This window comes from Delphinus delphis, chromosome 12 (assembly GCF_949987515.2).
Source record: "Delphinus delphis chromosome 12, mDelDel1.2, whole genome shotgun sequence".
Lineage (NCBI taxonomy): Eukaryota > Metazoa > Chordata > Mammalia > Artiodactyla > Delphinidae > Delphinus > Delphinus delphis.
Genome location: NC_082694.2, coordinates 10,084,874 through 10,099,892, shown reverse-complemented (window position 1 = coordinate 10,099,892; position 15,019 = coordinate 10,084,874). Strand labels below are relative to the sequence as shown.

The following is a 15,019-nucleotide window of genomic DNA, read 5'->3' as shown; positions in this document are numbered from 1 at the left end:
CTCCTGAGCGTGGAAGGAGATGTGGCTGTCAGGGCTCGGGTATACAGCAGGCACACCATAAATGCCAGATTCTTCCTTGAGCTCCCGACAGGTTGTACGCCTGTCCTCATTCCATCCTCATCCAGACCTCTCAGGACCCCAGACCTGAGAGGCAGGCCACCCTCCCACTGGCCTCCTACCCCTACCTCAGCTTCCATTTGAGAAACAAGTTGGGGTCATGTGCCTCTAGCCTCCACCAGCGGCCTCCCCAGCCCCGTGGGCCCACTGGGAGCCTGCCCTGAGCGGTCTCTCCCTCATTCTCTATCAAAGAGGTGGTTTCCTTTGTGTTCCCAGTTTGCTCAGGGCTTCCACCTCCAGCTCAGTGGTTGGTCCAGCCAGCCTGGCCCTGGCGTGGTGAAGGGTGGCTACCACACAGCACAGGAGATTTCAGGGCTGAGCCTTGTGGAGGCTCTGGGCTCCATTTGAGCCAGCAGACCTCAGGCTCTGCCATTTACTAGCTGTGAAATCTCAAGCTTCAGTTTCCTCTTGGCCTCAGTTTCTGTATCTGTAAAACGGGGCTAACCTGCTTCTTGTGGCTGTTGTGAGCATTAAATGCACCTTAGCTGGAGTCAACACACAGGAGTGCTCAATATAAATGAATAAATACATCTTAGCTGTTATGATTGTTCTGCAAAACTGTGGCTTTTTACCTGTCCAGCATCCTTCCAGCCGTAGCCTCCAACTTCCCTTTGGGTTCTTCTCCCCGGTCTCAGTGTGGTGTGGATGGGCTTTGTGACTGGGTCCTAAGCCACTCTCACATCCAATCCGCTGGTTTCAGGGACTTGGTAAGGGATGGACATGTGATCCACTCAGCCAATGAGCTGTGATGGAGCTTATGCTGGGAATACTGAGAAATAGATGTTTTCTCCTGAGTGGGATTTGAAGCTGAGTTGTTATCTTGGACCCCGGGGAGAAAAGTTATCTGAGAATAAAGTCAACAGATAGAGGAGGTAACAACCCTGAGGCCATCATTTGAGCCTTGAGTAAGTTGTTCCTGAAGCCCATACATGAGCTTTTCATCCATCATGCTATATTTGTTAAACTCCATTATGTGCCAACTGCGACTCTAGTTGCTGGGGATGCAGCCAGGAACAAGATAATCCCCACCTCACAGAGGTCCAGTCTTGCCCCAGGGCCTTTGCATCTGCTGATCCCTCTGCTTGAAATGCTGTTCCCCCAATATCTCCATGGCTCCCTCCTGTACCTCCTTCAAGTCTCGACTCACAGGTTATCCCCTCAGTGAGGCCTGCCCTGACCCCTCTGTTCAAATTCACACACCTATGAACCTCTTCCACCCTTTCCTGAATTATTTCACTCCTTAGCGCTTGAGCCACCTGATATACTCCATGGAATACTTGATTATTTTGTTACTTCTCTGTCTCCCCCACTAGACTGTCAGCTCCACAAGAGAAGGGATTTTCATCTGTGTTGTTGACAGCAGCTCCATAGCGCCTAGAACAGAGTGTGGCATAGAGTAGGTACTCAGTGTTGAATGAATAGGGAGCCCCGGAAGGCCTATCTGAAGAGATGACATTGTCATTGCGGTTTGGACGTTTAAGAAGAGCGGTCCATTTGATGACCCCCAGAGGAGGGCACAGCCTATGGCTGCTGTAGCAAATTGATTCTCTTCTGACTTAAGCCAGGTTGGATTCATTTTCTTAATCCACTTTCAACCTTTAGAATCCTAAATTGCTCTTGGAAGGATGCTGTACTCAAGAGCTACGCCCTGGAGGGCGCAAGGAAATCCTGTTCCTGCCCTTGGACGTGCAGTCGGTAGCACGCTATCGAAACTGGGGAAACGGAGAGATGATGGTGGTGGTGATGATGATGGCGACAATGGAGCACCTGCTTTGATGCTCATGAGGTGGGTACCACTATCATCCTCATTTCCTGAATGAGGAAACTAAGGCACAGAGAGGTCAAGTAACTCGCTCAAGGTCCCTCAGCTCTAAGTGGAAGAACCAGACAAGAACAGCAAGGAGGTAAATGTCACGTCGTCTGACCACCCAGAGGAAAGGCGGGTGCTGCCCGGTTGAAGACACCCAGGTGGGAGGGCATTCGGTAGGGGCCCTGGGGGCATCACTGCGCTGAGATGTGAGTCTTCTCTGGCAGCCTGAAACCTCCACCCCAGGGCCCACCTGCCGGGTGTTACCCATGCAGTGGCCTGGCGTCTTTTTGGCTGTGGAACCAAATCTGGCCGGCTCAAGGGCAGGTGAAACCAGCACAGAGTCCCACCCCACCCAGTCTGAGGATGGGGAAGGCTTCCTGGCGGAAGCGGCATTTAATCAGAGACCTGGAGAAGGAAGAGTCAAATGGAGGAGAAGAGGTGGGGAAAGAGAGTTCAGGCGGGGACCAGCTGGGCAAGGGCCCGGGGTGGGGGTGGGTGTGGGTGTGAGTGATCAAATTCTTCTGAGGCTCTTCGCATGTCTAGAGTGAATATTTACTCAGACCCACGCTGGGCAAACACACCGCAACTTTTCCAGCCCACTGTTCCATCCGCTCTTTCGTCTGCACATTCAAGAGACGCATCCACCACCCTCCACTTTGGCAAAACACATGGCGTTATCTGCAGGCCAATCTCGGAACTGTCTGAGCACCCAGCTGGCCTGGGCCCCTCAGGACGTGGTCTCTGAGATGGAAGTGGGTTAGAGGGTTGCTGAGCCAGTGCCTTGCAGAGGCTGGGAGCCCCTTTCTCAGGCCTGAAGACCCCAGAGACAGCAAGCCTCAAATGCTGCTGCCCCTCGGGCACCCCACAGGCGGCCTGCTCAGCTTCCAGCTCTCTGGGAGGCCGGCCCCACAGGGAGCTATTTTGCAATCAAGCTTTCCTCCTCCCATGTCCACCATGACCTGGGCTATGGGGCCAGACTGCCCTGCTCCCATCATGCCTGGCCACTTGGAGTCGGTTGTTTAACCTCTCTGGGCTTCACTTACCTTATCTGGAAAATGGATTCAATGGGTTAAACTGTAAACCGCTCACAACATTGTGTGGCACGTAGTAAGTGCTCAGTAAGTGCTGCTATTATAATTGTAGCTTATGTGGTTCTGATGCTGTGATTTCTCTCCTCTTCAGTTTGCTGGGGCATTCTTCTCTCATTGCCCCAGGAAAGGAGCATCCAGTATGGAAACAAAGATTTTATTCTGCCTCCTGAATTTCACGATGTCTGTGGGGAAAGGGAGCTCTACTAACGAAAACAGTTTTGGGAGAAATCTATGTAGGGGGAAAGTACCCAGCCTGAAGCTTAGAAAAAAGATTTCCTGAGTAGGAGGGGGGATTTAGGGAACTGGGGGGTAGTAGAGGCTGGGGGAGAGGGTCCCAGGAAAGGAATCCTGGGGTAAAGCATGAAGGAAATGCCAGGCCAGTTGGGGAGCTGAACCCACGTCCCCCAGGGCGCAGGTGCAAGAGAAGAAAGATTTTTTTGGTCTCAACGGTGGGCCTAGGACAGCCCATGTAGGTCCCCAAGGCCCCACGGGTGACGAGCCACTGAAGAGATGAGAGAGCCCCCAGAGCCTCAGGGCAGTGGGAGTAGATGGGGCAGAGTGGATTCCAGGACAGGCCCGGCCTTGTAGCCCGACAGCTCCGTGGGCCGCCGAGGGAGCAGATGTTAGATGTGGTCAAGTGGTCAGAGGGTGGGTGAGTGAGGAGGAGAAGAGGCTGAAGAAGAGGTTGTGAGCAGCGCAGGAGGTGGTCAGGTGCAGTGCAGTGTGCACTGCAGCCAGGTGCAGTGCACGGGGCTGGGCTGGGATCGGGTGCGTGCTGGGGGACACACCATCTCCGTGTCTTGACGACATGACCGATCCTTCTTAGAAGCCATCCCTGACACCCCCAGGCTGTGTCGGGCTCCTCTGTGTATACACAGTGTCCAGGCTTCTGCCTTCCCAGCCCTGGTCATCCTGGTGACCCAGCTGGCCCCTCGCCTAGACCGTGAACCATCTGAGGGCAGGCACAGGGCTGTCGTTGTTGACCTGATGGCTGGCACACAGGAGGTGCTCTGACCTTTGCGGTGTGGACCTACTTGGGAGGTTTATCGTCTCTCCGGCTTTAACCTGTCTGTGGAATAAATAAATCACTCATATGAGCAATTCAGCCAGGGACAGGCCCTGGGTCCATGTCCCCTTGGGAAGGGAAAGTGGGGGCATTCCAGTTTCCAATGAGTCCTGGGGATCCCCCTCCCACTGCCACTACCCCACCCCCATTCCGGCACACAGCTCCCCTCCCTTACCCTCTCCAGGTTTAGGGGATGCTGTTGGGATCATCATTCTAGCATAACCCCTGCCTGCAGCTCGCCTCATTCCCCCCACTGCTGGGCAGGCTCTGCTTGGCCCCGGAAGTGCCATCTGCCCTCCCTGGAGCACATGGCTTGCGATTTTCCTTGAACACAGCACTTTGTGACTGACGTAAACTTCAAACACAGCCCCCTTTCCTGTCTTCGCATCAAGGAAACAGGCTGAGTTTCAGAGAAAGGCGCTTCCAAGAGCACATCAGGCCTTCCGGGCCAGTCCCTGCCCAGCTTGGCTGCCGTGCTCCGCTGGGGTGTCCAGGTGAGTGGCTGGCCTCTGGCCTTCTGCCTCTTTCTTGCCAGCACGGCACCGCAGGGGCTTCCGGGGCAGCCAGCAGAGGGTGACTCAGATTCCCCACCCCCTCCACCCCGAGTGAGAAACCCTGGTGGGGTATGACCTCCTTACCCCTTGCCAGGGTGTATGAGTGGGTGGTTAGCCGGTGGTGGCTTCAGGCTGGGGGCTCGGGCTGCAGAGAAGCCCAAGTTAGTTTCTCGGACCCCAGTTCTTCATCTAGAAGCAGCTGTCTGTCGGCTTTGGGACCAGAGACCTTGCAGGTGGCCTGTGCCTCCACACCCGTCAGCACATCCCCAGGTAAGTCATCCCAGATGGGGCAGCACCCAGCCGCCATCTCCAGGGGTGGTCTGGGTCTGGTGAAGGAGGACAGAGTCAGGAGGACACTGTGGTACCAGAAGGGCTGTAGGACCGAGGTGGGTGACACCCAGCTGGGAAAGGAAGCAGACACGACCTGTGGCGACCCTGAGGGAAGGAGGTCTCGCTCCAGCGGGCCCGCCGAGTGGTAGTGGACGCCTATATCCAGGGGCCACAGAGGTGCCTGCTCAGTCCCTAGCCTCCTGCAGGGCCCCATCAGTGCAGCAACCTTGACTTCAGGAAGCAGAGAAAACTCCAGAGAAAGCAAACGTGTGCTCTGTCCCCCAGGGCCGTGAATATGAGGGTGGCTCAACAGGGCTGTGAACTTGAACATCAAAATGCCGGATGATTCCCATGAGGGGACCCAGGACAGGCTCCAGCCATTTGTAGGGGAGCTCAGGTTAAAGGGGAAACAGAGATGTGAAGAAGGAAACAGCTCGAATCCTGCTCAACCGCTGTGTGTCCTTGGCAAGTTGCTTGGCCTCTCTGAACCTCACTTTGCCCATGTGTTAAATGCAGATGCAAATGTTGGCAACTAGTAGGTGCTTGGCTCCTGACTGTGGGGTGAGAGGTTGGGAGAGGTGTCCCAAGCCGGAAAGGGTCTTGGCAGGAAGGAACAGGGGTTCGTGTGGTGAACGGCTCAAGATGAGCTTTGTCGCTCTTGTCTTAGCCACGGCAGCAAGCGCACAGTAGGTGCTTAACAAAGCTTTGCTGAGAGATTAGGGTCAGGGACTCCTGTGCTGGAAGGTCCTTGGGTATCACCTGTGAGGGCTCTTACCCTGCCAGTGCAGAGCTGCTTTTTCCTGTTGTCGCCTGTCCTCCAGCCTCGCCACACAGCCCCGGCAGGGACGCTGGGCAGGCAGGCGGCCCAGCTGGATGGTGTTTCGTGTACACCCTGGAGCCAGGAGGCCGATTTGAGGCCTGGCTCTGCCACCTACTGTGTGTGCCGTGTGACCTTGGGCAATTTCCTCCTTCTCTGGGTCTTCAGGTGTCAAATCCACAAATCCTCTACACACAGCATTCTCCCGAGGATTAGGCGAGTGAATTTCTCTCGAGTGCCTGGCACACAATAGTGCCGTATAAGCATATTGCTAAAGTCCTAATTACGATCACTAGCTCTGGGCGGCCTCATAGCTCCTGGAGACTCTCCTGGGGGCTGCAGCAGCCAGACCTCTCCATGCTGGCTGCTCCCCGCCGCACCCCAAAGCATAGCGTTAAGGAAGTGCTTCTTAACTGGAGCCAGTTTTGCCTCCCCCATGCCTGCTGGGGACATTCAGTGCCATCTGGAGACATTTTTGCTTGTGACTCGGGGGTGTTACTGGTCTCTAGGAAGACAGAGGCCAGGGGTGCTGCTGAACACCCTACAATGCACGGATAGCACCGTGCGGTCCCCACTGTCAGGCTCTGTCCTCCTGACTCATCCCACCTTTTCTGTCCCCTAAGTCTTTTCCCATCTCCTGTTACACAGAGCCTGGCACCCAGAGAGGGATAGCTCCTTGCAGAGGTTACACAACCCTTAGAACGCCAGCAGCAGAGGTTGAAATCGCTGGGGAGTGGTGGCAGTGGGGACTGATCTCGTGGCATTATTCAGTCAGTTGGTCAACAGATAGAGTCTGTTTGAGGCCTGAGGACCTGCTTCCAACCCCCAACAGGCCAGCACTCTTTACCCTGACAGTTGAAGGCAGCTCAAAGTGCAGCGACACCTGGGCCAGGCAGGCGTGGGAGCCCCTGGGGACCCAGATCAGAGCCGTGGATTGCATTCTCCCAATGGCCACGCACTAAAGTGGCTAGTGCTGGCTGCTGGTCAGAGAGACCTGAGTTCAAATCCTGACTGCCACTCACAGGCTACATGATTCTGAACATGACATTAACCTCTCTGAGCCTCAGTTTCTTTAGCTGAGGAATGGGGATAACAGTTCCCATTTGATGGAATTGCGGTGAGGATTAGATTAAATGGATAATGCTCAGAAGAGGTGTCGTAAAGTCTTCGGTACAGAGGCTATTGTTATTGTTGCCCGCTTGACAAATATTTGTCGGGAGGAAGCAGGGGCTATCGTGAAAACAAGACGGGCATAGGCTCTGCCTTGGGGAGCTCATGCTGGCCAGAGTCGGTGGAGCAAACAGACTGATCATACGTGGCCACCAGGGCTGTGATGCGGGAGGACGGGGCCCTGGGAGAACAGAGGAGGTGCCTGACTCAGCTGGGGAGGGAGGGGGAAAATCATGGAACACTTCTGGGTGGAAGGGACAGCTGAGGGTGGCCTGGAGAAGGGTGTGGGCACTGTTCCAGGCAGAGGGAACAGCCTGTGCGAAATCTCCTCCGATTGGTCCTCTCCTCTCCCACCACTGGTTAGTGGAGGAAGCCGCTAGATCCTCCGTTCACTATTCTCTCCTAAGGAGGCCCCCACAGCCCCTCATCCCTCATCAGGCTGCCAAATTCCAAGGACCTGCAGAGGGGTCTCCACCCACCACAGCGGGCTGCATGCCTTCCCAGGTACCCCAGTATCAGTAGCCTCTGCCCACCACGAACATTTATGGGGCACCTACGATGTGCCTGGCTGGTATAGGCAGGGGCAGGAAACCATGTCCACTCTCACCGTGCTTCCATTCTAGCAGGGGACAAAGATCCTGTGGCAACAAGTTGACGGTACATCACATTTTCAGTGGTGAAGAGCAGTAACGCTGGGTCAGGGATAGAGAGAGAAGGGGAGGCGATTTTAGAGAGGGAGGTCAGGGAAGACCTCTTGGAGGAGGAGGTGACATTTACACAGAGACCCGAATGAAGTGAGGGGTGTTGGGAGAAGTGTGTTCAGGCAAAGGGAACAGCCAGTGCAAAGGCCCTGAGGTTGGACCAGGCCTGATTTGTTTCAGTGCTCTGAACAAGTAACATAAGGAGGCCCGTGTGGCTGGTGGGGAGTAACTGAAGGCCAGGAGGCAATGGGGCAGATTGGGCAAGGCCGCTGTAAGAACCTGGGCTTTAACCTTGAGTGACGTGGGAGTCCTGGAGGGCTGCGAGCAGAAAAGGACGGGCCAGGAGAAGGGCGGGCCAGGCCCCATGCTCAGTGTTTGGTGAGCCTTCTCTCACGGAATCCCCGCAGCCCCGCAGCGCGAGGCACCTTCATTGGTGCTGTGTTCCAGGTGGGTCTGGCGAGCATGGCTCCCCGCCCAGGACCACACTGCTACTACCCAGTAGATCCATGATTTCATGATCAGATCTGATGCCCTGGTGTCAGGGAAAGGATAAGGAGCCTGTTGCCATCCAGGGCACAGCGCTAACTGCTGTCTCTGTGACTTGGAACGTAACCAAGATGGCAGCTGACAAATGTCTGTGCTGCCTCTGTTGGTGGCCTGCGGACTGGGGAGCAGGAAGGATGGCTTTAGGGGGGACTTGGGGTCTCGGGCAGTGAGGGGCTGCGCACCCATTCCTTGGGTGGGGACACTTGATGTCTGGCTGTGGGTGGCACCTGGGGCCTCCAGACCTGCCAGGTCCAGGGGGATCATCTCATTCCGTCGGCAGCCTGACTGCCTCAGTCTTCCCTCTGGTGTCTCATGGTAGACATTTAACTGGGGCTTTGGATACTGAGTCTGTTCTGTGGAACAGCAGCACTTCCAGGCCCTGCTACGTAGGTGTGAGGATTAAACAAAGCTGAAAAGCGTCGTCCTTTCCTGGCAGGTCTTCTCAGAGCCTTTAATATGCAAATATGCTTTCCACAGCTTTTGTAAACATAGTTGATCTCTTGACCCGTATTTCCTTCAAAGTATGTTTGGGGCATCCTGTGTGTCTGGAACAGGTAGAATTTAACCCTGCCTGTCCCCAAAAAGGATGCTTAAAGGGTGGGATTTCAGGCAGCTCCCTCTAGCCAAGGATCAAACTCTCCTCCCCTTTCCCCAGGACCTGGGCTGTGAGAACGAGGCTGGGGTCCCGTGGTCTCTCTGTGGAGCTGCAAACCATGGGAAGGCCAAATGAGCATCTCTGAACTCACGAGGACCTCGCAAGCTCAAGGGGAGGATGGAGGGGGTCAGCCCAGGCAGGAGTGGGGTGGGGAAGTCTCATGGTGGGCATGTCTCTGAGGAAAGCCGTGCAGCCTGCAGGGACATGGCTCAGGACAGAAACATCTGATCGTCCAGGAGGCTGCCAACCGGTCAGGCTTCTCTGAAAGCTGTTGTTATTACTGTTGTCGTTGTTATTGGCAAAGGGACAGGGAAGTGGGAATAAAGCTGAGAATGCGTGGGGAAGGCTTCTGCCTCTGACACCTTGGACTCAGGTCCGACATGGCCAATCATGGCTTCTGGCCCTGGACTGGGTCTCAAGAGGCAGCCTCTCCCCACTCCCGCTTCTGCACTCATCTGCCTCCGGCTACCCAGGCTGCACCTGTGGCCACCACAGGGTGGAGCTTCTCAAACTGTGTTGTTGACAGTTTCCTGCCACAGCTTCCTGCCCCAGAGACCAGCTTCACTACCCCCATCCCTCCCCATGGTCCCTGGACAAACCCTCTCTTCGCTGCCTTGCCTTAGGTCCTGATACCCTGTGGGGAGCAGGGCCGTGAGTCTGCCAGGCAGGGCTGGCTGGACTCGGGGAGTGGAGAGAAGTGGGGAGGGTATATCCGGCAGAGCACAGTGCGTGGAAGTGCATTTGAAGGAAGGCTGATAGTGCAGCCTGGCTGGAGCAGAGGGAGGGCCGAGGAATTTAGTCTGATTCAATGATGTAGGCAGGAGGGAGCCACAGTAGGTTCTTGAGCAACGGAGGCCTTGGGGAAGAATCGCCTAAAAGCAACTTGCAGATCCCGGAGCTTCAGCTCATGTGGGAAACAGACTGTGGGGTTCAGCCGACCACAGTCACCGTGTGAGTTAGATCTGGATCTCAGGTTTTATTAATAGACACAGCAGGTGGAGATCAAAGGAGGTGATGGCAGCACAAACCGACCTCAGGGGAGAGATCTGGATGAGACAAGTGGGAGTGGCAGCATGGGTAGCCACAGCCGGGATGGCCTAAGTAGGGGACGGGGGTTGGAGAGGGAGAGAGAGCAGGAACCGTCAGAGAGGAAGGCGGCAAGCCAGGGGGTTGACGAAGGACCCAAGAGTGTGTGTGTGGGGGTCACAGTGTCCATCACGCAGGGGACCCAGCCTGGAAGAGGGCACGAAGTGCTTGCCTGGTGCCCATCAGGTGGTGATATCGTGCTCTCTGCAGCTGGAGAGCACCCTGGTGGAGGTGAGGGGAGCAGACTGTGAGGCTGGATGAGACAGAGGGAATCAAGGAAGTGAGGCAGGAGTGTAGACAGCTCTCTCTTTCCTATTTCAGTTAATATTTGTAGTGCCTGGTGTGTCTATACCTTCCAGCTCCCTTTCTCCCCTTTTAATTAAAAAAAAAAATTAAGGTATCATTTACATACAGTAAAATTCACCCCTTTTAGTGAAAAATTCTGTGAGATTTGACACATGCATACAGCTGAGAAACTGCGGTCTCAGTCAAGGTATAGGCTATTGCCCTGAATTCCCTCATACCCCTTTGCAGTCCATCCACATCCCATCACCCCTGCTCCCCACTGGGCCTGCTGCCTCCGGCAGCCACTGCATGGCCCTGCAGTTTTTTGTTTCGTTTTGTTTTTATTCCTTTTATGTTATTTATTTATGTATACAGCAGGTTCTTATTAGTTATCTATTTTATACATGTCAATCCCAATCTCCCAGTTCATCCCACCAGCACTGCCCCCTCCTCCGCTTTCCCCCCTTGGTGTCCATACGTTTGTTCTCTACATCTGTGTCTCAATTTTTGCCCTGCAAACTGGTTCATCTGTACCATTTTTCTAGATTCCACATATATGTGTTAATATACGGTATTTGTTTTTCTCTTTCTGACTTACTTCACTCCGTATGACAGTCTCTGGGTCCATCCACATCTCTACAAATGACCCAATTTTTTTCCTTTTTATGGCTGAGTTATATTCCATTGCATCTTCTTTATCCATTTGTCTGTCAATGGGCATTTAGGTTGCTTCCATGACCTGGCTATTGTAAATAGTGCTGCAATGAACATTGGGGTGCATGTGTCTTTTTGAATTGTGGTTTTCTCTGGGTATATGCCCAGGAGTGGGATTGCTGGGTCATATGGTAGTTCTGTTTTTCATTTTTTTAAAGGAACCTCCATACTGTTCTCCATAGTGGCTGTATCAATTTACATTCCCACCAACATTGCAAGAGGGTTCCCTTTTCTCCACACCCTGTTCTACAATTTTGAATGGAATCATATGGTTTGTAGCCTTCTGAGTCTGGCCCCTTTCACTTAACCTGACGCCTTTGAGATACATTCATGTGTGTATCAGCATTTCCTTCCATTTCAGGCTGAGTAGTGTCCCACTGCATGGATATACCACACTTTATCTATTCATCTGTTGGGAAACATTTGAGTTGTTCCTACATTTTGGCAGTCGTGAATAGAGCTGCTATAAACATTCCTGTGCAGGTGTTTGTGTGAACGTAAGTTTCCATTTCTCTAGGATGAATACCTAGGAGCCCTTCTGACTCTTTTAAAACACTCTTCTGGGATGGTGACCTGCATCTCCAGGTCCCCGATTAATCACCTGCCTGTAACTATCGGGACATCCAAGACCCCCACAGCCCTGGCTCTCCCAACCCCAGCATTAGACGCTATCTAGTTAGAACGCAGATTCCGGCCCCTCCTCCAGCTGCGCCGATTCAGACCTCACCTGATTCCCGCTCTGGTATCTTCCTCTTGGCTCCAGTGCCCATTCTTGCATGTTCCTGAACGCCCAGGGAAAGGCAGCCTTTCTCAATCCACAAAAGCTTGCTTTGCACCCCCTGCTTACAATTGCTTAAGTAAGAAGGGTACCCAAGGAGCCTGCCTTGAATGCAAAACTATGCCTGGGTGGCCTTAAGTGGGCCCATCTCAGTAGAGAAACGACCAGAAACTGTTAAGGGGAAATAATTTTTTTCAACATTATCTAAAAACTTACAAATATACAGAAAACAGGAACAATTAGTTGTACAAATTACCCACCCCCTAGATTCTACAATGGACATTTTGCTATATTTGCTTTATCACATACAGTTAATCCTCATTATTATTGGATTCCATATCTGCCAGTTCGCCTACTTGCTAAAATTTATTTGTAACCACCAAAACCAATGCTCGCTGCGCTTTCACGGTCATTGGAGGGCGTGTGCAGAGTGGTGTGAAATTTGAGTCAACCGATGTGCTGGTTCTTTGAGGTTGAGCAAGGTGATGCTTTGCCTTCTCGATTCAGCTCATGCTGTAAATAAGTCTCTTTCTCACAGTCTATTTAGTGCCACATTTTTGTGCTTTACGTCGGTGATTTCACTGTTTAAATGGCCCCCAAGGACAGTGCTGAGGTGCTGTCTAGTGTTCCTAAGTGCAAGAAGGCTGGGCTGTGCCTCACAGAAAAAGTATGTGTTGGGTAAGCTTATAGTTATAGGGCTGCTGGTCAAGAGCTCAATGTTAATGAATAAACAATATAATTATGTAAGTTGTCTTTAAACAGAAGTACATAAAACAAGGTTATGTACTGATCGGTTGATGAAAATATTGTGACCAGAGGCTTCAAGGAACCTGACACTGGATCTCTTCTAGAAGCAAGGACTCAGTACTTCCTAATTCAATACTTTATAGAAATACTGCGAATAGCAAGACTCAACGTTATCAATCTGCTTATCCATCCATCCATCAACATTATTTTTTGGATGCCTTTCAAAGTAAATTACAGTCATCACTACCCATCACACCTAGGTATTTCTGCACGCAGATCACTGACCAGGGTTCAATATTTTATGGTTCTTTTTTTACCGAGGGGCCCAAATACCATAAAATGAACAACTCAAGTTGGTACATTTTCTGAATTTTTTTTTCATTTTCACATTAATTCAATTTTACGTTCTCTGAATTTTGAGCAATTCAGACACCTGTGTAACACAACGCTTCTCAAGATATTGGACATCACCATCACCCTAGAAAGTTGAAGGTGGATAATTTCAGGTTAGATATCTTCCTCACCAGGTATCTATATGTCCTTACTTCCTCCTCCCCATATAGGGTCATACTTTCCAAACCTCCTTTTGTTTAATGACTGTATCGCAGTTCACATTGGAGTTAAATCCTAATGTATTTAACCAATCCCCGATTAATGGATATTCAGATTAGCTTATGCTTTCTAGACACTCGTTCACGAAGGCAGGGCTAAGGGGAATTTCTAAGGTTGCTGGGAAAGGGTCAGAGGGAAGAGTCGGGAAGGCTAATGGAGTCAAGGTCCTTTGATGAGCAAAGTTGTTCCAGCTTCCAGGCCCTGGGACTTGCTCTTCCTTCTGCCTGATGTGCTCCCCTCCATGCTTTTTGAGAAGTGGGCTCCTCCTTTTCCTTCGGATCTCAGCTCAAATGCTACCTCCCCAAAGAATGTGACCATCCCAGCTACAGTGGCTTCTTCCCTCTTGATCTCCCTCTATTTATTTCCTTTAGAACACTGACCTCAATCTGTAATTATTTTTGTCTCTCCTTGTTTATTGCATCCCCTCTCCCTCAGACTGTTATCTTCAGGAGGGCAGGGATCATGTCTCTTATTCACCCGTATCTCCATCCTGAAACACAGTAAGAATTCAACACGTGTTTGGGAGGTGGATGAAGGTTCGTGGCCAGTGGGGCGCTCCGTACGAGGTCTGAAAAGTCAAAGGCTGGTTTGGGACTCCCCAGTCTGAGTCCCGTAGGCTGGGCCTCCTTTCCAAGTTGACTCCGGCACAAATCAGGCTCTGCACGATCGGCACACTCAGCTGTGCCGCACGGATGCCCTTTAATGCGGGCTCTCTCCTACTATCTCTGGGTACAATGGACGGGTTCAGGAAGGGAAACCGAGGCCCTGACGTGCCCCCAATCCTGCTCTGAACTCACAGAGTCTGAAGAGGCGCAGGGGCCCGTACCCTGCTCAGTGCAGCGGCGGCGATGCCGGACCCCGCGGCGCACCTGCCCTTCTTCTACGGCAGCATCTCGCGCGCCGAGGCCGAGGAGCACCTGAAGCTGGCGGGCATGGCCGACGGGCTCTTCCTGCTGCGCCACTGCCTGCGCTCTCTAGGCGGCTATGTGCTCTCGCTCGTGCACGACGTGCGCTTCCACCACTTCCCCATCGAGCGCCAGCTCAACGGCACCTACGCTATTGCGGGCGGAAAAGCGCACTGCGGCCCCGCTGAGCTCTGCGAGTTCTATTCGCGCGACCCAGACGGGCTGCCCTGCAACCTGCGCAAGCCGTGCAACCGGCCGTCGGGGCTCGAGCCGCAGCCCGGGGTCTTCGACAGCCTACGCGATGCCATGGTGCGCGACTACGTGCGCCAGACTTGGAAACTAGAGGTGAGAGCGCAGGGCCGAAGGGGCGGGTCTTGGGAGGGCGTGGCCGGAGGGGCGGGCCTTGGGAAGGCGGGGCCGGGAAGGGCGGGCCCTTGGGGCCGAGGGAGCAATGGAACTGGGGGGGAGTGGTGGTCTTCGCCAGCCTGTATTATGCTGTGCTGCGCCCGTTTTAGATGCTGGAGGGTTGGGGCCTGACTGGGGGCGGGCCTGGGAGGAGGCCTCGGAGGCAGGGGCCTGAACGATGCTATGGTGCTTGTCAGAGGCAGATGGCAAAGTGGAGGTCGGGGTAGGTGGAGGTCACGCTGAGTCCAGAGGAGGCGAGGCTTGGGCTGGGAGAGGGGCCTGAGAGGATGGTGGGGTCGGTGCTCTGGGGTAGGTTGGCCGGCAGGGGCGGTGGGTTGTGGTCTTCGACAACATGCAGTGCACCATGGGGCGCGATTACCAGTGTTAGATCTTCAAGCTGGAGATGAGCTTGGGGCCGGCTAGAAGGCGGGGCCTGGGCCGTAGCCCTGGATGGGCGGGGCCTGGATGGCTTGGGGCGGGACCATAGGATGAGGGGGCTTGGCTTTCATTAACAGCCTAAATGACTCACCCCCTAGGTGCGCCTGGGTGGGTGGGCTGTCTCATGTGGAAGAGGCAATTGGGAGGGTCCAGGAGATGGAAGAGGTGTCCTGTGGCCGCCTACTTGGAGAC

The 15,019-nt window shown here is 53.5% G+C and overlaps 1 protein-coding gene across 1 annotated transcript in view; it reads left to right on the top strand.

The window, feature by feature from the left end:
* Positions 1-4,738: 4,738 nt before the first annotated feature.
* Positions 4,739-15,019, top strand: part of ZAP70 (zeta chain of T cell receptor associated protein kinase 70) — a 29,706-nt gene continuing 19,425 nt past the window's right edge. Inside the window, exons 1-2 of the mRNA XM_060027680.1 lie at positions 4,739-4,908; positions 13,879-14,329. Of these exons, the coding sequence (XP_059883663.1) occupies positions 13,928-14,329 (402 nt within the window). The 5' untranslated portion in view covers positions 4,739-4,908; positions 13,879-13,927. The remainder of the gene's footprint in view (positions 4,909-13,878; positions 14,330-15,019) is intronic.